At 37.0% G+C, this 25,813-nt stretch overlaps 1 protein-coding gene and 1 long non-coding RNA gene across 7 annotated transcripts in view; one reads left to right on the top strand and one right to left on the bottom strand.

Moving 5' to 3' along the window:
- Nucleotides 1-25,813, top strand: part of VEZT (vezatin, adherens junctions transmembrane protein) — a 52,339-nt gene that overhangs the window by 20,152 nt on the left and 6,374 nt on the right. For 2 of the 4 annotated variants that reach the window (XM_057386990.1, XM_057387003.1), the window contains exons 3-11: nucleotides 1,064-1,153; nucleotides 3,292-3,467; nucleotides 5,896-6,171; nucleotides 11,484-11,633; nucleotides 15,661-15,808; nucleotides 18,597-18,928; nucleotides 19,543-19,736; nucleotides 23,797-23,897; nucleotides 25,049-25,256. In XM_057386990.1, the coding sequence (XP_057242973.1) occupies nucleotides 1,064-1,153; nucleotides 3,292-3,467; nucleotides 5,896-6,171; nucleotides 11,484-11,633; nucleotides 15,661-15,808; nucleotides 18,597-18,928; nucleotides 19,543-19,736; nucleotides 23,797-23,897; nucleotides 25,049-25,256 (1,675 nt within the window). The remainder of the gene's footprint in view (nucleotides 1-1,063; nucleotides 1,154-3,291; nucleotides 3,468-5,895; nucleotides 6,172-11,483; nucleotides 11,634-15,660; nucleotides 15,809-18,596; nucleotides 18,929-19,542; nucleotides 19,737-23,796; nucleotides 23,898-25,048; nucleotides 25,257-25,813) is intronic. The other 2 variants (XM_057386998.1, XM_057387012.1) reach the window with 1 other exon arrangement.
- Nucleotides 8,557-25,813, bottom strand: part of LOC130586266 (uncharacterized) — a 58,805-nt gene continuing 41,548 nt past the window's right edge. For 2 of the 3 annotated variants that reach the window (XR_008966692.1, XR_008966690.1), the window contains exons 4-5: nucleotides 10,450-10,739; nucleotides 8,557-9,556 (exon numbers count right to left, since the gene is read on the bottom strand). This is a non-coding gene — a long non-coding RNA (uncharacterized LOC130586266). Of the gene's footprint in view, nucleotides 9,557-10,449; nucleotides 10,740-15,797; nucleotides 15,974-25,813 lie in introns of all 3 variants that reach the window. The other variant, XR_008966691.1, reaches the window with a different exon arrangement.

The raw sequence follows: 25,813 nt of genomic DNA on the forward strand, positions 1-25,813 counted from the left end.
CCCCCCCAAAATAAAAACAAACCCCAAACAAGAGGGAGAAACAGAATCTGTCACCTTTTATACATTGAGCTGTTAGAATCTGAGTGGGGTTTTGTTTTACCGTTTTGAAACAGTATGCCACAAAATGTAAGCACAATTTTTTTTTTTTGGCATACATTTCATTTGATTGTATTACATGCCAGCAGTCTGAAGATTGAGATAGGACCTCCGAATTAACGAAATATATATAAGTAAATATTGTGAAAAATACTTCCTGTCAATTCAGTCTGAAGAAAGTAGACACAATGGTGTGTCAAAAGCTGCTTTTCTTTATTCATTGAATGGCTGCAGACTGAAGCAAAACCATGCATCTRTTCAATTATAATCTGTCATCCATCTTGTTTTAGGAAGATACACGAGTAGAATGTGTGATGACTGTTAGTGGTGTTTGAAGTTATGTTAACAGCTCAGACAAAAGTGGATTTAGGTTGTGTGGGAAGCAGCATAGAAACAAAGTACCTGGTGGCACACACTGGTGTGGACAGAGAATTTCTGGGGCATTTCCTCTTCTTACCATCACTCTTCCCTGTCTCTGTTCACAGCTTCTCTGGGGTCTTGTCCTCAAGTTGCAGTGGGCTGGCAAGGAGAGGTTGTCTCTGTCCTGGTCTTTTTCTTCAGCCTGTCAATCATTTAACCTTTGGGTTTTTATCCCCCAGGAGAGAGAAAGTCTTTCATATCAATGCAGTAGCTGCCAACTTTAGATCAATCTAATCCCAGCTGTAGTTATTTTTAGGAGAACAACAAAACAATCTATTATGCTCCCAATAGGTGGGGTTACGGAAGGCTTATTTTATTCTGTTGTTCACAGAAGCAAACTGATAGGAAGCAAGTGTTCTCTTAGTGTACTCTGAAGTTAGGCCAGACACAGTAAGTGAAACTTCCTTACAGGTACTTGGGTCTGAGTTAACAAGAAAATCAAATGCAGAAATAAAGGCATTGTGTGTTGTCATTTATTTAATTTTGGTTCTGGGGTTTTTTACTTTTGTCTTTTTTTTTTAATTGGAGTAATTTCTGTTCCTTTCAGCCAGGCATCCTGTCAAAACTAGTTGAGTTTTTTAGAAGCTGGTTTCCTTTTCCACAGTATAAGAAAAATGATGACATACTTCACCGACTGGTAAGTGATCACTTTTTTATTTTTCCATTTCCTCTCCTAATCCACAGGTCTTCCTCTCCTCTATATCTCATCCTCTGAACAACGTCTTTGGCCTGTGTTGTTGGTTTTGGCTCCAAGAGTTTTACTTGTGCTTTAGATAATACTAATTCTGGTTTTCAGTTACTGTGCCAAATTGGGCACAAAAGGACAGGAACAGTTAGCAGCAGCCAGATTGAAGATGTTCAAAATGTGGAAGATAATAAAATAAAATACGCAAGAAATTTTAAAAATTCTTGAAAGCTAAAATTTGTTTAATTGCACTGTAGGTACCTATTTGGTGGAAGGCAGTCGGGAGACACTGACTGAGAAAGTCCACATGTTGCAGCCTAGTGCCTTGTAGAGACCACCTAAGACAGAAGGTTCTAGAGGTTCAGCTGAGTATTGCTTCACCTTCTGTTTCAGCTTGTTAGCTCAGGCACAGCACCACCGCAGGGCAGCTGCACTGGCCCTGGACCCATCCTGGCCTCTTTGCTTCCGTATTGCAGCATTTGGGAAAGGCAAAGCAAACTTTGCTCTTTCTGTGCAGCATCACTTTCCAGTCTGGGCTTGTCTCAGATCTGCTTTAGCTTGTACCCAGCTGCTTCAGCCTCCTAGTATGGCTTGCAAATGTCACTGTATTCAGACTGTTCCAGAATCTAGAATCTTAATTTATTTTTTCTACAGTGATATAGGGATGATATCTACAAATAGAGCTTTGAAAGAAAATGTTGAGCAAAATGACAAGTTGGGATTTTCCATTTCTCACAGAGTGCTGCTGTATCTCAGTTCTCCTTTATCTCAGGCGGACAAAATTTCCTCTGAAAACTTATTAGTGATCTTTGATTGACTTTTTTCTTCCTCCCTCTTCCTCTATGAATTGAGGGTATTATCTTAACAGCAAGTTTAASCCTTACTGTCCTGAGATGGAGGCATAACCGAAGGACATGGAAAAGGTGTTTGTCCTGCTGCATACTACAGTAGAATACTGAAATGACACAGGATGCATCAGAGAAGGGGAGAGTTTCCTCTTGCACACAGTCCTGAAACACATGTTTTCCATTAAAAGTAGAAAGAAATTACCTCAGGTGACATCTGTGCATGGAATTAAATTGCTAAACTAGCTATCATATGGTTCCATAAAGAATCTCATTCTGTCAATGACAAATTAAACAGATTTTGTGCTATGAAGTGTCACCCTTGTGTTAAAAGTTTCTATTACAGACTTTTCAGAAATATTMTTTCTTTCCTGTAATTAGCTAGATGCAGGAATGCACATGTTCCATGTTTATTGGGTTTTGTTATGACGTTCTTAACTTGAAGTAATTATGGTTTGGTGCAGTATGCAAATGAAAATTTCAGGGGTCTTCTCTGATGGTTGTATTCATCTTCAAGAGCTGCTTATTTGTCTTGAAGAGCTGTCGTAGGGGGGAAAAATAGCRAATGCTTATGGCATCAAATTCACAAATAAGTAACTCCCTAAAGTTTGTCTGGAGTTTGGCACATATGAGGTCTTCAGAGCCCCATGCTGTTTCATGTTTGCATTGAGTTCCCCTGGGAGAGGTACAGATTCCTGCCGGAGAGCACTCCGCTGCCTTGGCTTAGGGCTTCAGTCCAGTGCATTGACCCTACTGTTATTAAGTGTCCACAAGTGACTTTTTGTTGACTAATTTTCCGTATTTCTCTTCCTCTCTCTTAAGTTTTCTTTCTTTGTTAATGACATAAATTATGTAATGACATTTAAAAAAAATWAAAGTATTTTCTGTTTTATTAATGATCTTCAAACAGATACAGTCTGTACCTTGATCCTTATGCAAGAATTTTGTCATACTCTGTGGCCTGTTTCCAGTTATTGTTACTATCTAGCTCAGATCACAAAGTCAGTGTGGTATATCCTGCAAGTCTGAACTGTTATGTAGTGTGTGAGCTTTTAAAGTTAAGCAAGTTTAATAAAAACGTAGCTACTTGTGATATATCTRAAACATTCAGACTCTGGGAGCAGATTGTTGAGCAGTTAAGTTAGAGTGTGTGGGTGTTTTCCTTGTTCTGGTAACTTAATTTTAAGAATTTGCATATTCTTTCTTTACTAATGCCTGTTGTTCTGCCCATTTGTTTGTGGTAAGGATGTTGGATTTCGATTTGACACGCTCCGTACCATCCTGCAACAGGAAGTTCTGCTGCAGGAGGATGTGGAACTGATTGAATTCCTTGACCCCAGTATCCTGTCTGCAGGGCAGCCTAAGCAACAGGAAAACAGACAGCTTCCAACACTACGCTCCCTAGCAACTCCTAATATTTGGTATTGTATAGAGAATATCTACCATTGCTGAGAAACAAGCTAAAGTATATTGTGCACTCTTCATATAAAATGCAACATTAAAGTAACTGKTTTTTTTTCTCACGTCCTTGGGTCTTTATTCTACTGGTCCCCAGATTTTTGTATAAGCATGTTTTTTTTTCATTGGGCATTTTATTGAAAGAGTGAATTTTAATCTGAGATAACTACATGAAATGAATGGATACTCCCAAACTAATGTATTCCATTAGGAAGAACTAACAGAATTGGTCAATTCATTAATTTCTGAAGCTATACTAAGGTGACTTTGATAAATGAGATGTGATTATGAAGACTGAATTGAAAAGTGGGTTTTTTGGTGTGGTCTTCATAAAATGTGAGTGGGGAGAGGTGAGATGGGGTGTGCAATTAATTTTCAAACATAGAATATCAGAAGAATAAACTATAGAATATTTAAATAAGTTGCACTGAAGTTAGCAAAGTCTTGTGGAATTCACTCAAGAATACTGAAGGAGCTGACTGCAGCAGTAGCTGAATATCTACCACCTGTATAAAAAATAGCAAGGCCAGTGGTTCTGACAGAGTGTCTTGCTTGGAAATGCAGGAATCAGTAGAAAAAAAATCACATAATATCGCCCAGTGCTATTTTCTCATACATACACTAGAAAAATAGATACAATTTTTATAGAGTCACACCTCAGCTGTTTAAGTTATGTCATTATTTATGCTCTCTGTCAAACAAGTGAACTTTTGAACCAGATTATTCTGGTCCTAGCATTATTCAGTTTCTTTAACTATTCAGCTGATAAAGTATACTTACAAAATTTGTGAATGTTGTTCACCTTCCAGATGACACCAAATTTGTGTTTTCATAGACTAGAGGTCAACAGTGGTTGGAGAAATACCTTGAAAACTATAGAAAAGTCAATAAAGACAAAAGTTTAATGCTACACTTGGGAAGGAAAAATCAAGTTAATAAACACCATGTAATGAATATTGGTATGCAGTACTACTCCAGAAAAGAGTTTGTGTACTGTGGGATGGGATAGTGTTACGATGTGTAGAAGGTGGTTGGTAGGAAGGTGGTGATCAGTCATCATTTGTTCTGTTCAGAAGAGGGAAGGATATGAGAAAGAATAATGAATTAATCTGCCAGTGATTCAAACTGGGACCTGGGGGAAATCTTTTGAACTCTAAGGATACTTGTGGAGTCTCCATTTTCATCTTTGGTCTTTCTGGGTTAACAGCCAGAAGCGGAAAATGAACAAAGAGAGCTCTTAAATCCCTTCTAGTCTTGCATTGTTGTGATTTATATTATTTGTGGGACCTAATTTTTTTAATGTACCAAGGAAGTTAGAGGCTATGTGTCTGTTGCTTTTAGAGATACTTAGATATTTGGAATATTTTAACTGTGGACCTTTACTAAAACATATCAGTAGCCAGTAGTCCTAAAGAGTTAACACTTGTAAAGCTGGTTGAAATTTGACCACAAAACTGTCCAGGAAATAGAAACCCAGAGATTGTGCCTTATTATAGAAATGGAAAAATATTCCTTGTGAATAGTTCCAAACCTAAATGCAGGATACACAACTTTAAGAGATGAAGGGAAAAAACAATTCTTTGTTGAAAACATTCTGGAAAAGTATAATTGTAATGCACCTTGAAGCTATCCCATCCATCTCTCTGAAGATGCTGATTGTTTTATGAAACTGTATAATAATATATATGAAACACAGTGTGTTTTTTAGCAGTTACTTATTTATGTTGAATTTTTCTAGGTGGAAGTAACAACTTATAAGCTTTTTAGATCTTTGAGAAATTACTGAACTGAGATTCTAGGAATTCTATTTTTTCTATTTTTTAAGGATTTTAAAAGATGCCAAACTATTTTAAATGATTATTCAAGCTACCTTTATAAAATTGTGTTAAAAACTAGTGGTGCATTCATGTCCAAGTTAAATGAGTCAGACTCTAGAAAAAATACAGCTGGCACTACCTGAGGGATTTGCTACCAAAAGAAACATGCCCTTCCCTACTGTACTCTTGAACCTGGAAGTACAGATATTACAGTTCCTAAATGCCCTGGCTTATAATGCTGAGTAGTCAGATTTTTTCTTTCTCTATTTTTTTTTTCTACTTTTTTWAAAAGTCATATGTGTAAGAGAAACTGACCTTTTCAAAGGGGTACATTACTTTCCTACTGATGCTGGAAAAAAGCYAAAGAAATGTTTTCTTGGAGTACACCAACCAAGTAATATCATGGCTGAATTAATCTAAACCTGTCTGTAGGAGCAGTTTTCAGTGTTTACAGCTCCTACATAAAAGCCCCATACTAAGATGCTGTAATCTCACCTGTAACTGAAATCTTCATGATTTTCCTACTTGTTGGACCTCAGGAGTGTGTGGTTGATGATCCTGTCTCTGTTTGCAGGGATGTCTCGCTGTTCCTTGCCTTTGTAAGCACACTGGTTATGTTTCCTTCATGGTGGAAGGAATCATCATGGCTGCTGTGCGGACTGGTGCTGCTTGCCTATGCAGTCTTTAGAGCGTGGGGCACATGGAGGACAGCCAAACTGCAAATGTCCCTGCGAAAATATTGTATCCAGCTGGAAGAAACAGTGGCGAATAGCCGAGCTTTTACTAATCTCGTGAGGAAAGCTCTACGACTCATTCAAGAGACTGAAGTAATTTCCAGAGGATTTACCCTGTGAGTCTGTATTTCACTTTATTTAATACACAGATCCATTCAAAACAGTTGTCTTCTGAAATTGTCTTGTTACACTGTCTCCTATAAGAAGTGAAATTATTGAAAAACATAATACTTACAGGTTTTCATTTAGATAAAATAGTGTAATTACCATTCATACTAAAAGTGTGAATTCTAACAACTCAGTGTTAAAACCTTGCATCCTGAAGGTGAATTAAGTCTCACAAAATTCATATGACTTTGAAATTTCCTGCTTTGCTAGGAATGATATATATGAACAAATGGACTTTGAACTAATTTAGTTGACTATTTTGGGCAGTCATGCAAAGAGTTTTTTTAATCTTATTTATTTGTTACCAAATCTATGTAAATAAACTGGTCTGCAAGTAATCATCCATATTTTAGAAAACAGGATAACATAAAAACCATTGTATTTTTATTTAGCAAATAAAAGTCTGAAATATTGAGAACACAGTAATAAGCAAAGACCATCAAACATCATTACCCACCTCAAGTAAAGTATTTTTTTCTTGTATACAATTGTTGAAACATTTAGATTATTATTTACTGTTGAATTTGCCTSTCTTCCACTTAAGGGATGCAAAAGTGTTTCTGATTATTTAGCTCTTGTAKTTATTTGGTAAGTTTTGCTTATTTTCTATGTGAAAATACATCAGCAAGTGTTCAGTGTATGCAAAGCTTGAATCCAAAGCTTTTCCCTTGTAACCACCTATGATGAATCCATATCTGTGCCAATTCTACTYAAGACTAAAGGAGGTAGGCAATGCCAACACTTAAAATACACTCAACTTCTCACTGAAAACAATCAAGAAGATGCCACCAAGCAGATGTTTATCTGTGCCAGACCAACTACTCTGCATTCAGACACATGCTCTTACATGCAAGTTTGCAACTTTAGACTTAAAATTTTGGATTAATTTTCTAGCTTGAGATACCTTCAGTATACTTCATTGCAGAAATGTTTTGTTCTCCCTTTGGAATGCATAAGCATGTCTTCAGTCTGCCTAGCTATTTGTGTTTTTTGTTTTGGTCTGTTTTTTTGCTGAAGAAGCATATACTTGAGCAATAGGCAGTCTTATCTTTGCAAATGGGTTCTTAAAAGAAATTATTTTTCAGGCTTGTCCAAATTACAGATGAGAAAAACATTTGGATTTTTGCCTAAGTTTAAGCGAATGAACTTGTGGTCAATGTCTACATTGCTGCTGCCTTGTTCTTCAGCTACATATCTTAGATAACATATTAACAAAAAACAGACTGATCTTTAAGCTGATGCTTGATCTAATAGCTTCTTTACTTGAAACTTTGGCAAGCTTTTCAAAATACTTGGGCATATGGATGGAGTGGGAGAAGTCTGACTGTGCCAGCATCCTCATTCAAAAACTGTACAGTATAAAGAAGTCAGTGCTGTACAAGTTTTGTGTTGGTTTAGCCTAAAGGAAGTTCTAACCCCAGAGTGTCMTTTTCTGCAACCACATTTGCAAGAGATGAACCGGGTAATGTGAAWTTCTTTGTTTTGGGTAGCTCTTTGTGTGTATCCAAAAAGCTAGTTATACCCTTTTTTTGCTACCATTTTCTACCTCAGCAGAATGAAGCTTAGTATGTTCTCCTGTGGTAATGTTGTTAAAGTCTTAGAGCTGTTCAAAAAGAGTYTCATGGCAATAGAAATGGTTGCATCTGAAAAGTTACTGAGTGTTCTCTTGTGTTATTTTACACCCGTGAAGGAATGAGATTTCAATCAGGTACAGTATCCTGGTCAGTGTTACATAGGCAGCTGTTTTAAGGTACTGCAAACTCAGCATAGTTTGGCCTTGCTTTGATCGTGTTGTGAATGGAAAGATACTGAAGCTGTCATTTAAAGGGACAGACCTGGACTTGTCCTACTTAGCTAAACTCTGACAGGGCAAGTCCAGATCTTCAGCTTTGTCCTGAAGTTCCTCATGCTCCACGACTGGTTTTCCTCCCCATTACATCATCCATTGCTGTTCTCACAAGCTAATTTACATATCCATTGARATGTCTATGGCTTTGCTTTTTTCTACCCTATTTGCCCCTTATTAATTGATATTGGACTGTCTCTGTAAACGGTAGATCATTACTGATGAGGTTTTGGTCAGTTGTTCATAGGTTAAGTGGTTTACTAGTGTGTGGTGGTGACTGCTGTACTCAAATAGATACTCAAACATCCTTTTGCCTTCATTCCTCTCCCACCCCATAAAACTGACAGCAGCCACATAGATCAGGAACTAAGAACTTGAGCAGAAGCTAGGACTAGATTACCTCCAGTGGTCCTTTCCAATCTTAAATATTCTGTGATTCTCTGATCCTGTCAGGCTTCTCTTATATTACCTGCAATATACAAAAGACAACTGGATATTCTGATTCCAGCATGGCCTTTGGAAGTGTTTAACACTGTTGGAATTTCAGGTGTGTCTGTGTGATACCAGCTCTGTGATGCAGACCTCACCTGGGTAGGTTAGATTATAGATATTGTGTAGTGAAGGTAGGGCAGTGCTCTACTCAGGCAGAAGGGCAGTATTTCTGTCTAATTGCTTCATTTGCAATTAGACAAATGAAGTCTGATCATGGGTTGCAGCCTGGAATTTCTGCAGGGTAATGAAAGTATGTCCATTGTCTTGTCATAAACCAAGAACTGAAGAAATACATAATAAAAGGCTGCAGCAATAAGCAACAAGTGTTTATTCCYTTGCCTGTCACCAAAATAATAAACCAAAATACTCCCTTTCTACGGTATTTTAAACTAAAATTAAGCTCTATGATCTTAAAACATATGGATGTATATTAGCATCTTTATAGAGCTGTTTTTATGCCAGAGTGCAGTAATAGGTATTTATTAATGTGTTTATAGAAGTTTTTTAAAAGTTGAAAGCCAGTTTAAGATTTGGCTTGTAAAATTAGTGGACAAATATGTTTTTGTTCTATACAGTAAAATGTGTTTGGAGCTGGAGGAAAGATGAAATTCACCCTTAACCTTTTTTACTTTTTGCTTCTTGTGGCTGATATGCAAAGTGAAAACATTTTGTAAGCCCAATTAAAATACGTGGAGGATAAGAGAGAGACATTTTACAAGGGTGTGTGATGATAGGACATGGGGGAATGGCTTTAAACTGAAAAAAGGCAGGTTTAGATTAGATACTAGGATGAAAATCCTTGACTGTGAGAGTGGTGGGTCAAAGGACAGATTCTTCAGAGAGGTGGTGAATGACCTAWCCCTGGAAATGTTCASGGCCAGGCTGGAAGGAGCTTTGAGGAGACTGGTCTCGTGGAAGGGTATCCCTGCCCATGGCAGGGAAGTTGGAATTAGAGGATCTTCATGGTCCCTTCCAACCCAAACCATTCTATGATTCTGCAAAGATAAATGAAACATTAGGAAGTCAGGGATATGACATGTCGACAGATAGACATATGTAACAGATTATACTAATTTAAATTAGTGGAATAAGGAAGAATTGTTTTATAAAAAGCACTCAAAAGAAGCCATTCCAGAAGGGAAGCAGATTGTTTTGCTAAATGCTGGCACTATGTGCTGTGCATGAGTTGTGCTACATTTGTTCTGTATAGGAGTGGGAAAAGTTTGCATCATGGTAGTAAAACAAAGATCTTTGTCTCTTTTTTATGGTAGAAGAATTTTGCTCCATTTCTTTGAGCCTGCCTCTGGAATTCACATGGGGCTTGAGTCCACAAACTGATGTGAAAATTTATACATAAACACTTCCAGTTGTTACTTTCAAAAGCTGGGGAAAGGTTAGAGAATGRCATGTACTGCATTGTATACTGTGTTCCCTAGTGAAAGGTACTGCAAGGCTAGCATTTAAAATTTACATTTAGAAATGGAAATGAGCAGAGCTTGTTTTAATTTTTTTTCAGATTTTAAAGTAGTTTATGCGATGTTATATAAACCATTCTAATAACACATAATTTCAAATGGTATGCAAATATTTTATATTGTATTTCAGCTAGAAAATTCAATATATGGCAATATTTGGCATGAATCTGCTTGTGTTAATGGTGTTAAACATGCTGATATATGGTTCCAGCCTTGCTCACTGGGTGGGCTGCTCTGCTTTTCATACTTGACCGTGAAGGCCACAAGCTATTCCCCTCCCGGTCAATGTGCAGTGCAGTCCAGCTAAGCACATACAGTAGGACTGACATTTTCCCAGCAGTGTCAGGTCTGCTGACTTGGTCAGCTTTTTAGTCAGATCAACCACAGAAATAGCTACCAGTGCAGCAACCCACCTTAGACTTTCTAGGTACCCTGGATGCTTTTCCTTTTAAAGTCACTGGACATGAAATCACCTCTTCGCTGTGCCCTGGGAAAGATGAGAGCAGAAGCAGGCTTCCAGTCCCCAAACAGTTAATCACAACTGATAGTCCTGTTGTCCAGACTATGTTCATTCCTGAGTTGATTCTAGTAGAAACAGTCCCATCAAGCAAAGTGCACCTAGGCTRTTTCCAGAGTCTCAGTCACAAGTTTGACTTCAGATCATATATGAATAGATATAACTGGAGCTTGAAGTTCCACAGACCTGTTTAATGAGGAAATAAATAAACAAATAAGTTTTTACAGTACTAAAGCCATTCTAAAGTGYATTCTAATAGGCAAATGGGATAGTTTCTTTTAAATGGAATATTCACCCGAATAGCCAGAYACCAAATACATTTTCAAATGTGCTTGTGTGGTGTATACATTACATGTGTTTACCTGTCAAAACTCTCACAAATGCAACTGTCATTCATTGCATAATGATAAAATCTATGTCACCATTCAAATAATATTTCTTTTTACCTAGAAAACTTTATGCATTAGGGAGGTTAAAAGAATGTAGTGTTYTGCATGAAAAGCTATGTATTGGCACATTTTTCCTGCAAAAATTATTGAAAAAATAAATTTGGATACAAARAGGTATATGTCAAATACCTGTTTATTAAAACTTCCAGAGCTGACATATACTTTTGTATTCTGATTGAGGTAATTTTATGGTATGTCCACCATTACTATACCATTTTGGAAAATTTTAGAGAAAATAAAAGTGCTCAGGAGTTTTGCCACAGCTCAGATGAGAATAGAATCAGGCTATCTACTGAGGAATCCTGGCTGCTGTCTGAAATTTGTATTAAATATATCATTGATATGATCGGTTGTTTTTAATCTCACAGTTACTGAATGATTTGAAAATGTTTTCTAAATAATGAAATAGGAAAGCTGATGTACTGTTTTTAAAAAATACTTAAGAACATCTGTACAGTTGTATCACATTTTACTTTTCAAGTTTGCTTGACAGGGTCAGTGCCGCTTGCCCATTTAATAAAGCTGGACAACATCCTAGTCAGCATCTGATTGGCCTCCGGAAAGCCGTGTATCGATCCGTCAGAGCCAACTTCCGAGCTTCAAGACTGGCTACTCTGTACATGCTGAAAAAATATCCTTTCTGGAAAAACCCACAAGTTCAGATGTGGGTTGCCTACCTGCAGTTGTGTCAATGTTTAGAGTCAGGGTGTCTAGAAACATACAGTACCTAATTGCCTATCTAAACAAAGTAAAGAAAAGATAGCATTTAGTAAATAGTAAATTTGGGCTTGTGTTTGGTTTGGAACATGCTTAAAATTTTTGCTTTTTTGTGTACKGTGCAGTGTGGGATCAGATTCAGTGCATGGAAAACACTGCCCCATTACTGACACACATGCTTTTGGTGTAAGTGCTGATGATGTGTTTCAGAGTCCTTCAAGATTTTGTTTTATAATTCCACTTAGCCATCTTTTTCCCTTGCACCAAAATATCATTTTCTCGGAAAATACAGCCTTTCAGTCAACAACGCTGTTTGTTGGTTTTCTCCTACCAAAATTATCTGCAGCAAATTAAGCCTTTATGTTAATGTATATCTCGAATGTGTTAGAAGATCTGTCTGATAAACCTGTGACAGACAATTAAAAATTTTAGTTCACAGTTTTATTCATGGTGATACAAATTGCATAAACTTGATATGTTGTCATTCTCACTTCAAACTACAAGTTCTGCAATATTTGCCTGTGGCTAGTGTACCCCCTTTTAAYTTGGTAGCTGCCCTCAGTGACTACTGTTAAATAATTTTTCCTTAATTAATATTTGGTGCCTTATAGAAGAGAAAATAGGCAGTTATATTTTAGCCTTATACCAGCCATTTGTGTCAAACTTGGTGGATCAGTAATTTACTGTGATGGAAAGTCATATTGCTTACATTTTGTGTGGAGGGACAGTTGGGTATTGCAGAAACAACTCAGCATTTTCTTATGCCAGTCTTACTCTGATTTGTTTGTATCAGCAAGAGTCCATTGCTCAAAATAACAGAACAAAACACCATGGAAAAGAGTACTTCTCTTTTAATTCAGAATATAAGGTTATAGGAGGATGCAATGTCTGAAATCCTAAACTAGAAACTAGGCACTTTGGGTAAGTATTTACAGGATTTCATGCAGAGCAGTTCAACACTCTCTGCACTRTTCTCTACTGAATTGTGTGGTAATTCAGGCAGTGCTTCACTTGGCATGCTAGCTGCTTAATATTTTTATATTTAAGAGTCTTGTGGGTTCTGCATCATGGGAATCTGATGTAATTGTATACAAGTTGGATGGAGGAAATTTTGTATCTTATGTTACTGGATGATATTAATTATCTCATCCTCAGCTTGTGCAGAGTGGTGTGATACTCCATTTCCACTGAACTATTTTGATAGGTAGGACCTGGGCATCGGACCACATAAACTTTAAAAGCTTGAATTTTGTTGTAAGGTGATGTTCTTTGCTGTCAAGCATAAATAGTGTAACTTTTATTAGTGATGAAACCAGACATTGGGTAGTAGTATTTTAAACTGAGTGATATTTTACCCCATTAGGGTGAAATGCATATAAAATGCATTTTATGTCTTTGAGATGCACTGGGCACAGGGAAATTTGCAAATTTCCTGTAGTAAATCTGGTAAAAACTTGTTCCTTCTCCTCTGTAAAGGTTTAGTTATTGCATCATGAAGTGTTAGAAAAACATATACCTTTTAAYTAGAGAGAGAAAGTTCACACAAGAAAACAGTAAGTTAAACAAATAATACCCTCTTGGGATTATAAAAGCCTAAATCAGAAATCCCACGCTGAAAGGTCGGAGTAGAGACATTTGGGCATTTTTCAGTGCAATGTTTCTTCCTTGACCAGCCAATTCATCACATTCTTATCTCACCCCTGGTGACCAGGTGAGAATTTTGTGGAAAAGCAGCTTAAATTTCCCAGGGATCCTTTGAGGCCCTCCTGTTAGGTCTTTASATAGGAATGTGCTTTTGAAGACTAAAGTATGAATGTTAAATTGTTACATACAGRGATACATTAGCATTCTTTCTTTTCTAGTGTCTAATCTGATAGAGGTTAGACATTCACTGTACAAGTATTTTATTCTGGTTTCAGCAGTTMATTCTTAAGTCGCTTTGCCTTCTCTATCGAGCCAATTAGGCATGTAAGTTGAACAGATGTATGAAGTATTTTCACAGAGACGTAGAAAAATTTAACGAATCTAAGATAGTTACTGTATTTTGGCTTTAGTAGAAGACACTAGGGCTAAAAATGTTTACTACTAAATCAAAGTGCACAAAGGAAGTTTGTTCCTGTATATTATTGTGTATGTGTTTAAACTTTCTAAATGTTTGGTCCTTAGGAAGCTAATGGGGGAATGGGATCAGTTGTTTGCTTTCATCTATCAGATAGAAATGGGAGTGGAAGGGCTTCAGTAGAGGAGGGCAAGGCAGGAAGTGCAGGAGGCCACTGAGAATCCCTGGCTGAGACACAGTATCGTAAATGGCTCCTTGGTCAAACCTCTCATTTGAGATGTTGCCTGGAATATATTTTTAGCATGACTTAGGAATCCACATGTGGCCAAACTGCTTTTTGTGGTGTTCATGCTGTTGGAAATGCCATGTTTGGGAAAAGGCTAACAAAGAGTACAAATAGTCTAGTCCTGAAGGGTTTTGACCCGACTTTTCAATTTCTGATGGTGTTACCAATCTGCATCCTATGTGCTCCCTCTGCTGGGCATGCTGTCAGCTTAATTTAGAGTAGACACCATTTATGTGAGACAGCTGCTGGTGACAACAGTAATATTCTGATCTTAAATAACTTACACTGCAGGTTTTTGCCAGAACATTTAATAGGCCTCTTTCTTTCCCAACATGAGAGATAATAGAGGGATCTTGGTCATTTTGCTTTACTGTTTCCTGGGGCACAGAATATTACTTTTTTATACAATGTTCTTCTATTCAACTGGTAAACATCTCTTGAGCAAATTGCTTTTGGAAGTTCAARCCTATGAGAATTTAGCATGTGGAAGATTTGGGTGTGAAAGTGGATGGAACTTGTAGCTTCCCCAGAAAACACATTAGTTGGACAAGAGAGAAGTGCTTCTAATTGGCTTYATGTGCAAGATACAAGAGCATTCAGTTTCTGTATTTTAAATTAAGACCATATTTTCATTGATGCTTTACAAATATATATATTTCTGTGGAACAAATGTAATTTTKTACATATGGCCATAATTTTAAGTTTCTGTTTTAAAATGAATTTTACTATTTTGTGACTGGGTAACCAGCAGAAAACATGGAAAAATCTTGAACTGTTCCTCCCCAGCCTGAGGTTAGCCTAAAACTAGTGCTATTTTAAAATAAATGCTGCCTAGTCTATGAATTATTGKAAGTGTCTTCTGGTATCAGTTATGTTGTGCTTGCTTCCTACTTTTTAAGCATTTTTGAGGACTAGAAATGTCCATTTTTCTACTGAGATTTTAAATTTGGTGAATGGTGTTGATAGATACCAGTTTGCCACTCTTCCAACAAAGATGATAATGTATTTATAGMGGTGTAATCAATAAACTTAATGGTATGGCAATCAGGGAGCTCCCGTTCTTCACAGAGCTCTCTGAAATATCAAAGACCTTTTACTGTAAAGATCTCTGAGCGATCCATCCACAGACAGAGCTCTCAGGGAATTCACATCTGAGTTTGGTTTTTAACACAGGCTACCTTTAAAACTTAAAATTRCACAATTGTTGTCATTCCTCTGTTAAAGATATGATTTGTTGTTTAAGATTGACATGAGCTGTTGACATGAAACTCAATATTTAAAAGTAAGCTGTTTCACTCATTCAAAAGGGATGCAGGAATTTTTCATCAATCTACTTTGTTTTTTTTTATGTTTTTGTATTTAGACCTATGTGTTTTGTCACTGTCTTATCTCTCATGCTTCTAAGAGCCTCTAAAACTTGTACTTCAAATAAGGATTGCAAAACTTTCAGTTAAAAAGGATTAAGGTGGATTTGGGATGAATGCATGTGCTTTCATATAAATTACCTTGAATAAGAAACATTATGAAGTATTTCTCTCSTTTTCTGTGTGTTTAATGCAAAAGTGGCTTTGTTTTCCTCCTTAACTCCAGCTAAACCTACCCTCTGAACTCAGAGAGTGACAATGTGACCAGCTACATCTGTGTGGTCCCCTTTAAGCAGCTGGGTCTGGGACTGAGTGAAGAGCAGGTCTCCGAAGAGGAGGCACACAATCTGACYGATGGCTTCAGCTTACCTGCACTCAAGGTAAGCTCTCCTAGAGGGATATGAGGCATCAATKCAGACTCCTGGTGAAAATCTTTCTGTTGTCTGTACRTCCTAGGCTGTAGTAACACGCTGAATTGAGGGGAAGGTGTAGTCAATTAGCCTCTTATGTRTTTCTGCATTTATTGGCATTCAGGTGATTTCTTTCTGCATGTAGAGAAAGAGTAGTTGCTCAATACAACATCAGATTTTTTTCTGCAAATCATGGAAATTCAAATCAGTRTTCTATAATCAGCTTGATCAATCCCCTTAAACATGATTTTTTTGCTCTCTGATTCACCTGATCCCAGCTGAATAAAATAATTTCTGGAGTTGTACTTACTTTTTTATCTAATCTCTTGATGTGAATAAAAAGAGACACATCAGAAAATAATAACTAATTGCAATTGCCAAAGGGAGTAGCTGCATTTAGTCACACTGAGGAGTAGAAATCATAAGCTTGGACCCCTGCTGCCATGAGTCAGTGTGATTCTTTGATCTTTGAAAAACATTTAACTGAACAGAATGACAACCATACAATGACCTTTTTATCTATTTTGTTTTGAGTTGTTAGGTATTTTTAATTTGCATGAGTCAATTGGAAGGAAGATCTAATTTGAATGCAAACCTTCAAAAATCTGATGGTCCTCTGCCAAGGCAGTTCCCTTTTAATATTGKTTTTTTTTAAATGGAAAATTCCATTATTATATGACTTCTGTGTTTCTATGGAATTGGCTTTTGTTGCATTTTTTTCACTTAATTAGACCTTGATTTCTTTTTTCTAACAGTAAATGCTACCAGTAATAGTGTTTATTAAGCTTTGATGCTTTGTCTAATTAGCTGTAAACTAAGAGCTACAATCAATAGAAGCTTTTGGGATTTTTTCCTTGCATTTCATTAGTTGAAGTTCTAATTGCAGCTGTATAAGCCTGCTAATTTACCCACTTCTTTTTAAGTACAAGAAGCCMGTTAGAGGTGCCCAGACTTGTAAGCTAAGTCTTTGTTTACCTGCAGTTTGCAGTAATTTAACTGAAACCTGTTTTAGTTAAACTGGTTAGGATGTTTTCTGCATACAGTAAAGCTCACAACAACTCGTAAATCACAATTTATGTTAGCTCATAACAGATAGCAATGTAGGCTGGGTATGGTATAACTGAATCAAACTAAATTAACATAAATCAGTCCTAGCAGATTCCTGTGGAGGTAATAAAATACTTGGATAACCTTGGGACATATTTGTGTTGTGAGCTCTGGATGTATATGCAGTCCTCTTCAGTTTTTTTTTACTTTGAGAGAGCTTGTCTTTATATTAAAATGCAGGTCATGCTAAGCCATATGACAAATATAGCATATGTCTTTTGGCTACCTTGTCCTTCAAGTAAAGCAATTTATTTAAGAGTGAAAAATTTTCACATAAAAAAATACCAGTTTAAGCTAAGGAGAGCCAGCTGTATATTTTGTGTAAGTGTCAGCAAAAATCATCAGTAGTCCTTGGCAGAGGAAGCTACTTGCAACCATAAATACATCTGGAATTTCCTTTTCTCTCGTCATTGGGCCTTTTTTCAGGTAGGTTTTTGATTATTATTATCAGTTCCTGAAGTCCACTATTTCTGTGTGCTACTTTTTCACTGCCTGTGATTTATGTGTGGTGGAAGGGATTGGTCTTCTTTCGTGCTTATTACAGCATGAGCTTTTGACTTTATCCAAGATACCACACATTCAGGGACACTTGAGGGATTGCTGCCCATTTGTTTGTTTTGTATTTTTGCACCCAGCCAAATCAGTCTTGCATGTGTGCCCCAAATTAATTTCATGTCTTTCATGTGTTCTTTTTTCTCATAAGCATATTTTGTAAATTGAGATTTTTTTTTTTCTTTTGGAATACTTTATCAGTTTGCTTCCAAGTATTTTTAACACAATGAGTAAATATTTTGTCTTCCTTGGTCTGAAATGCTTGCAAACAGATTTGAGTCTGCACCTCATAATTACCTACAGTTGATCTCTTTTAATAAGGGTCATTATTACAGAGAGAAGTGTGATAACCTTTCCTTTTCATTTTAGACATAAAAGGTGCTGATGTTCTGTCACAGTCTACTGAGCAAACTTAACCAAAGTAAGAAAACAATTAATTTCATTGGAAGTGGAAGTTCTCAAGGAATCAAAACTGTGGGCTGCCTTGCTCCCAGATGGACTGGCTTCTTTAGTACCATATATAACATGAATCAATTCATTTCTTAAAAGCCTTTCCTTCCTTAGTGGTATTGGTGGAATTTCTTACTTTGGCTGAAAAAATAAATAAGTTAGCTCAACTTTCTTCAGATGTAGAATATTTTTTGTTGAAGTTCACTGCAATTAGGTTCATGTTTCAAGGTTGGGTGTGGGGCAGTGCAGAAGTTATTAGATTGTAGAAGTGTAGCTTCGCCTTATAAAGGGAAAAATATGTTTGCTGCCTCTGGAATTTTGGCAGCCCTTTATGAGCTGTAGGGTATGTGGAGATTATAGCAAATAATGAAACTGGCTGATGAGAATATGAGGCTTTGGACTCTGACAACTTTCTGCACATAATTGCCTTTAATATCCTTCATGAAAGAATTAGCAGTCACCTAAGGTTCACAAGATATGAACCTCATGTGCTCTGGAATACCCTTCAAAAACAGTCAGTGGATTTTTGCAGTTTTTCAAAGTTCCTGTTGCTGGCCAAGGAATGTTTTCCTGTGGTGTATCTGTACATTTACTTTGGAGGCCGACTGTCTTCCCAGGTGCACAAAGCTAACCCTACCCTGTTTTGCAGGTGCTCTTTCAGCTCTGGGTAGGGCAGAGTTCAGAATTCTTCAGGAGGCTGGTGCTGCTGCTCTCCCCAGCTAATGCTTCCCCCAAGCCCTTGGTGTCCCCGGAGCAGCTGCCTCATCACATCCTGAGCGATGTGACCCAAGGCCTACCTCATACCCACGCGGCCTGTTTGGAGGAGCTCAAGAGGAGCTATGAGTTCTATCGGTACTTTGAAACTCAGCATCAGTCGAGCTTGGAATGGCCAGCCAGGACCAAGCAGAAGTCCAGAGAGCTGAACAGTCTCCAGACAGCAGTTCGCAGCTTGCAGCTTCATCTCAAGGCACTGCTCAATGAGTAAGTTTACACACGAATTAACAGAATGTGTAGAAGACTTGGAAGTTCTTCGGTTTGTCAGCTTGTGTCCCCATTGAAAAGCAAAATAAGCAGATACATATAGTTTTTGCAATCTTTACACAGTATTGGCTCAAAGATCCTTTCTTTAGTATGGAATCTGATATTTTTCCTGGGTATTGTTTGAGTATCTGGTGAAAATTTGAAGATAAACAGTTGCACTAAGATTTTGCCTTGCTTTTGTCACTGCCTTATAAAAAATATGAAAACATAATTATCTTCCATTGATTTTKCAACAAACCAAATTATTTTTAAGAACATTCAGCTCATAGTAACTACCTAGTAAATATACCTTTAAATATTTGTCACTGCCTTGGTGAAACAGTTGAGACTGTCCTAGTCTTTTAATGTTACATATAAAAATTACTGTATCAAAAGCAGGTCACCAGTGTATCATGATGTAGAAATTTATTAATTTTATAATTTTGGGGTATCTTTGAGGAATCTTTGAGGAACTGACTGAGTTAAACTTGAAGAAAATTACAGTATATTACATTAAATACTTGAAAGAATGGTGAATCAAATATTTATTTTCTGTTCATCTCCTCATCTCTTAGGGTAATAATTCTTGAGGATGAACTTGAAAAGCTTGTTAGCACTAAGGAGACACCTGAGTTAACAACAGAAGCCCATCAGGTTCTGGAACAAAAACTAAAGTTTATTCAGCCTCATATGCAGGCAAGCAACAGCTGCTGGGAAGAAGCCATTTCTCAGGTGGAAAAAATGAGTGGAAAAAACCCAAATAAAAAAGGTAAACATGGGAGATTAATTTAGCAACTAAGATACAGTTCAGAGGTGAAATGGTCAAATGGATCAAAGACAGTGTTCAGTGTTTAGCTGAAGGTCTTACAACCATACACTTTGAAAAATTGTGTCCTTGTGTCAGACCTTTTCACTGTAATGGCCTTGAAGCTTTTGTTTCAGCAAAAAACTCAGTCTGTTAGACCTGTGGATTCAGATGGTTACATTTTCAGGTATACACTTACCATAGCCTTTTGCCTTTAATTGGTGAATCACCTCTGAAGGGGTAGGACTTTAATGAATTGCCCCTGAGATCTTAATTTATTTACTACATTAAAATTATGCCATTAATTGAAATGATAACGACATTGATATGAAACTTTTTTGATGATCACATTTTCTGGAACATTTTAAATTGTGGAGGACATACTGAGCATATAATACCTATTTACCTCATCTCTCAGAGAGAATGAACTAATCTTTGGTGTTCTTCAAAGACTTGCTGAGCAGCATATCCCAACATTTTGCTTGATGTCCCTCTCCTTAGGGACCTGTACTGCCCATGCTGTTCTTGTGAAGCATGRCCAGCTTAAATAATTGAGTAAACTTAGGCTCTCCTGACATGGAATCGAACCCGTAATTTCTAATCTCTTTTTCCAGGAGCATTTTTACTGTCCTAGGAAGGCACCGCCCAGCATCTGAAAAATGCTGGTAATGGAGACTGCACGAGGAAAACTGGGGGGAGCTTGGGGTATCAGCAAATAATCTATAGAAATCCAAATCTGAAATGCACTATACTGTTAATGATCTCTGAGTGAAATATCCAGTAGATGGATAAATATTGCTGTGGACCTAAAGGCAGGCAGGCCGACCTTGTTCATGCTTACATCAGAACTGGGAGCACTGGGAGAACTTCTTGCAGGCTCTGTGCAGGTCTGGACATGGCATAAACACACCTCTGTACTGTGCCAGATAGTGTAGTCTTACAGCTTCCCCCTCATTGCTGCATAAAGCAACTTGTGAGAATGTTCGATGTAGCCTGATACATTAGCATGTGCTGACCTGTTGTTTTGTAGATGTTCTCCAAAACCTTCAGTTCCACTGATCTTTTTTCCTCTTTCCTTAAAAATCCTTTCTAGACTACACACATAGTATTTTTAGTTATTTTTGTTTTATTTTTACTTTGTGTATAAATTTCACAGCAGGCATTTTTATTATAACTTGCTTCCTTTTAGAGTTCTGTACAAAAATAACCTCGTGTGTGATCTAGAAGGAAGGGATTGTATGGGAAATAAATAATAAAATAATCCTTCACTTTTGCCCACTGGCCTTCCGGGAAATGTGCTGGGATTGAACCTTTATTTTGCAACAGGTTTACTGAACTACTCCACAGGAGCCACTTAAAATTATGTTGGCCATTGAAAACTATTTTTATCTGATAGCATTTAACTTGCCTGGTATTTTCCTAAGCCATCCAGCTTCTGTGAATTGACCTTTTCAAGCTGTACATGAAATCAAGTCCAGTTCTTTTGCTGTCTTTCTACAAATTTTAACAGCTGGTCTGTCAGTCATGTTGTGTAAATCACTTCATYAAATTGTCTCATTTTTTTTCCAATACTTTTTGAAAGCTCTTTGGGAGAAGATACCTTCCTCTTGAAATAATATAGCAGCTCAGCACATCTTTAATAATAATACATTATGATCCAAAACTAAATTAATCTTTTGACAAGAGCTTCAAGAGTCCCATGGCATTAGAACATTGTGTCTAAGTGGATGCCAAGTACTTTTGCAGCAATAGATGTTTAGGTCAAGTGACTAGTTCAGCCAGTAGAGCATCTATATAAAGAGGTGAGTCTCCTTCAGCAAGCATTACATGCTTCTTGCCCTAAATCATCATGTGTCAAAGCTGGTTTCTTCCAGGTACATTAAATAGCCAAAGCAAAGCTTTTCAGGGTAACAGATTGAACACTCATACACTCCTGTCAGCCTGTCATTGGTGGTGACACCAACATGTATCAAATATCTTAGCATATGGTTCTTTCAGGGAATGCAGTTTGGCTTCTTCCTTTACAGGGCTTGGTATATTTCTAGAATCAGTGCCTTTACTCACTGATCCTGTCMGGTATAGAGCAGAACAAGTGGGGCCTTAGCACGTTGAAGGAAATTCACCTCTATTTAAATTCCTTGGGCAATGATGGACCTATCTATCATTCATCTGCATGTACATCTTTGCTCATTTCCTAGAACTTTCAGCTTCTTCTCTTTGTTCTTTCACATTTTTTCATCATTGATAAAACTAATTTACCACTTAGAGCGTCAGCAATTTAAGTATGTAGTAAAAAAGTAGTGCTAGCATGGCAGAATGGAATACTCCTTATGGCTAGTTCAGTATTGTATTAATGCTCTTTGAAACAATAGCCTTCAAACTGTTTAAATTCCATCCTTTTTCCTTTTAAACTGTCTTTATCTTTGCAAATGTACACAGTTTTTTAGATATTTATAAGGAYAAGGCCATAGTACTCTGCTGCAATCTCACCATCTCCAAATGTTCAGTGTATAGATTAGAAATGGAAAATAGGGTTCGGCCAGGTCATTAAACCTATTTCCCTTCTCAAGGGTAAATTAGTATTTGTGATTTAATGTTTACCTATTCCTAAAAAACTGTCTTTAGAGACATTTTACAGTATTTCCAGGCATCTATTCCAGCACTTAGATCCATTACCAGTAGAATGTTATTACTGAATAGAAGTACCTCTTGTTGTGATTTAAAAGCAGTACTTCTGACCTAYCCACAATGGAAATCCATTTCCTCTTGATGGCTCTTACATTTTGAAGATGATTAATATGTTTCTTTCTGTCTTCTCCACATGACTCCCTATGCTTCAGCTCTTCCCTGAATACTATATTAAGTCCTCTGATAATTTACAGTATTTTCCTCTATATTCCCTCAAGTTGGCCCATTGTATTATTGAATAAATGGACCCCAGACTGGGTACTATGTTCTGTACACAGCCTGATCAGTGCCAGAGTAGAAATGTTATTTCTAACTGTCAGTGCTGTTGCTTGTATGTACTAGTTTGTAGTTTGGCTTTTTGCTTGCAGCAAGGTAGAGYTGATTGTGAGGCTTCTCACCTCCTTCTCAGTGGTGCTTCCCAGTCAGTTGTGGTAGATTTGTGCACTTGGTTATTCCAAAGCACAAAAATTTGCAGCCACTGACACCAAACTGCTGTATCTGAAATCCAGTTCTACCTGGGTTGTATCTCTGATTTTCCAGTATTAGTTTATATTCTAAAGGTGCCCTTCAGTGTTCTTGCAGATTGTCCCCACGCCAGCGGATTTAATGAGATGCAACACTTGTCTTTCACCCATTGGAAATATTAAAGAGTGTTGGACTTGAGACAAATTCTCACTCAATGTATTCAGGTCTGAAAATGGTAACCACACTATGCACCTAATAGCRWCTTTTCCTGGCCTATGCATTTTGCTGATGAGAATGTCATGACAACATGTCAGAAGTCCTACTGAAAACAAAATGCAGAATGTCTTTGGTTCTTTCTATATATAAGACCAGCACTGCACTCAAAAATTAACATCTTTTATTTTCAACAAATCCACTCTGTTACTTGTCTCCTTGCTACCTTGCAGGTAGCTTCCTGTAAGTTTTGCTCAATTATTTCTTCCAATATTTTCCAGTTATTTGAGGCTGTTTTACCTATAATTTTACTATTTTACTTCTTTTTTTAAACTTGGGAACCAATTATCTTCTCTAGTTTTACCAGTTTTGCGTGCCATCTGCAGGTTTYCAAAGTCTATAAAATTTCTGAGACATSTTAGTTGAAGTGTTTCAGACAAGTTCCATTGGACCCAGCTTCTATCGAAGCAGCCATTATTTAAATGCTCTCTCTAACAGTGTTTCAGTGTAATCTAACCAGCCTTCTCACAGTTTGTTTTTTTTTTTTTAATGTGTGCAAATCTTGCCTATGAAAATACCTGGACTCTGTCTAAGTGAGTCAAAAACATCACTCAATACTCATTTTTTTTTAAAATCCCTTTTCTTCTTTCCCCTAAAGGCAAAATTGAAGTTTCCTGTGACAACCTACAGCATACTACAGTACCTTTAACACAGCCTGCCATATACATAGAAAACAAAGATCCAATCCCTGAAGAGCAGGTAAAAATAATAAAAAAGGCTCATTTAAAATAATAATTGGGAATTATTTGCTGTATCCATTCTTTTTTTCAGTTGCTTGTGCAGTTATCTTGTTGTCTTGCTGAGACGGACAAGTAGGTGGCCAGTGCCACTTCAGAATTAGATTTGTAGAAAAAAAATAGTRTATATTCCTTTTGCTGTTCCATGGGGAGATACTCCCCATCCTGGAAAAAAGAGCACTAGTATTCATATCTCATATATATCATTAGGAATGAGTGACTAAAGGAGAGCAGCAACACAAGTCAGAGTAATAAGTAAACAARTGAGAATTGCTAAAAGGCAGTGTATGAAGTAAGAGTTCTACTTGAATATTCCTGGATAAACTGACACAGCTGCAAAAGTGACAAACTTGAGCACAAACCATCCTGCCTTCAGTTTGCTCCGTCTCTGCATTTTTTGATACCTTTTTACTGTAAGACTGAACCATTTTGTGTTGTTTGAGGAACTCCAGGGTGATTGTTGGGCTGTCTTGAAGAGAGGTGGGCCTTCTCCATCCCAGAACTGAGTGGCAGATGCATTCTGAAAGCACACTGAACACCCATGCTCTGCTCTGTCCCACTGTTGCTTCTTCCCCACAAGTAATCTCTCCTAGATGTTTTTCCATATCAAAAAGCTGGGACTAATTATTGGATATTTGTTATAACATAAATGGTGCTGTGGTTTTTTTTATGCTTGTAATSTAATATATTTAAAATTGGAGGATAAGTTTGCTATTCTCTATATCCTCTTAATAAAGATTTACACAAGTTAAATTGGCAAGATACCTGACTACCAAGAATTGGTTAGAGTGTAAATTCAAAAAAAAAATAAACCCACATCAGCATTGCTTATTTTCCCATGTAATAATGGASAGATGGACTCCCATTTTCAAGGTATATCACTTGATCCTGCTTGTGTGTGAAGGTAAATCTCGTTAACTTTCTATGAGTAGACTTGCTCCAAAATCATACAGATGGAAATGAAAGCAGTGCCAGGTCCACTGGCTCTGCACAGAGATCCATCCCAGCACTGTGATTGGCTTATGTTGACATCACTTGATCATGAATCAGATTGTAGGATTGAGTCCACCCTGGCAGTGAGGATCAAGAGTTTTTCTTTCTTTCTTTCTTTAGGAACTGGAAGCATATGTTGATTATTCAGATACAGATAATGAATACAAAAGGGAAGATTTTTACTGCTTTTCCCAAGAAGAAAGAGAGAGACAAGAACGAGAGAGACAAGAATCTAAGAGAGTGCTACAAGAATTGAAATCAGTACTGGGATTTAAAGCTTCAGAAATTGAAAGACAGAAGTGGAAACAGCTACTATTCAGTGAACATGGTAAGCATTTCTTTTGAAAATTAATTCCTTCCTTAGAAAATATAGGTGTCTGTTTGCCATGATTTTCTGACTATATTAGAATTCAGACAGTGTTTACCTGTAGTAGTGTCTTTGATAGAACTGTGTGGCCTTAGTTTGGCATTCCATCTCTTTATATTTTAGCCATCATTTTGCTATATATTGAAAAGAACTCAGAGAAATGGGAATTTGGCTCTTAACAAAACACTGAACTAAAATATTAAACACACAAAAATGTTAAGACAACATAAATATGACTATAAACAGGCTATAAACAATGCAGATTGAACTGTCTTTTTTTTCATGACTTTCCAGTAAATATGAATTTTAATCAGGGTGCATAAATTAATTACTTTTCAGAATTTAAAGAAACCAGCAGAAATTATTCCAAAAGTATATAGGTTAAAGAGCTGGATTTCAAAATATTAGAGGCTCTTAAAAGAATGCAACTGGCTTTTGTTTCCATGAGAGTGAGTATACAGACTATGTTCACAAAAAAACCCCACAAACCATCTAAGAAGAAGAGTTATTTCAAATTA

Source organism: Malurus melanocephalus, unplaced genomic scaffold (genome assembly GCF_030028575.1).
Source record: "Malurus melanocephalus ecotype Western Australia unplaced genomic scaffold, MMel_1.1 scaffold_17, whole genome shotgun sequence".
Taxonomy (NCBI): domain Eukaryota; kingdom Metazoa; phylum Chordata; class Aves; order Passeriformes; family Maluridae; genus Malurus; species Malurus melanocephalus.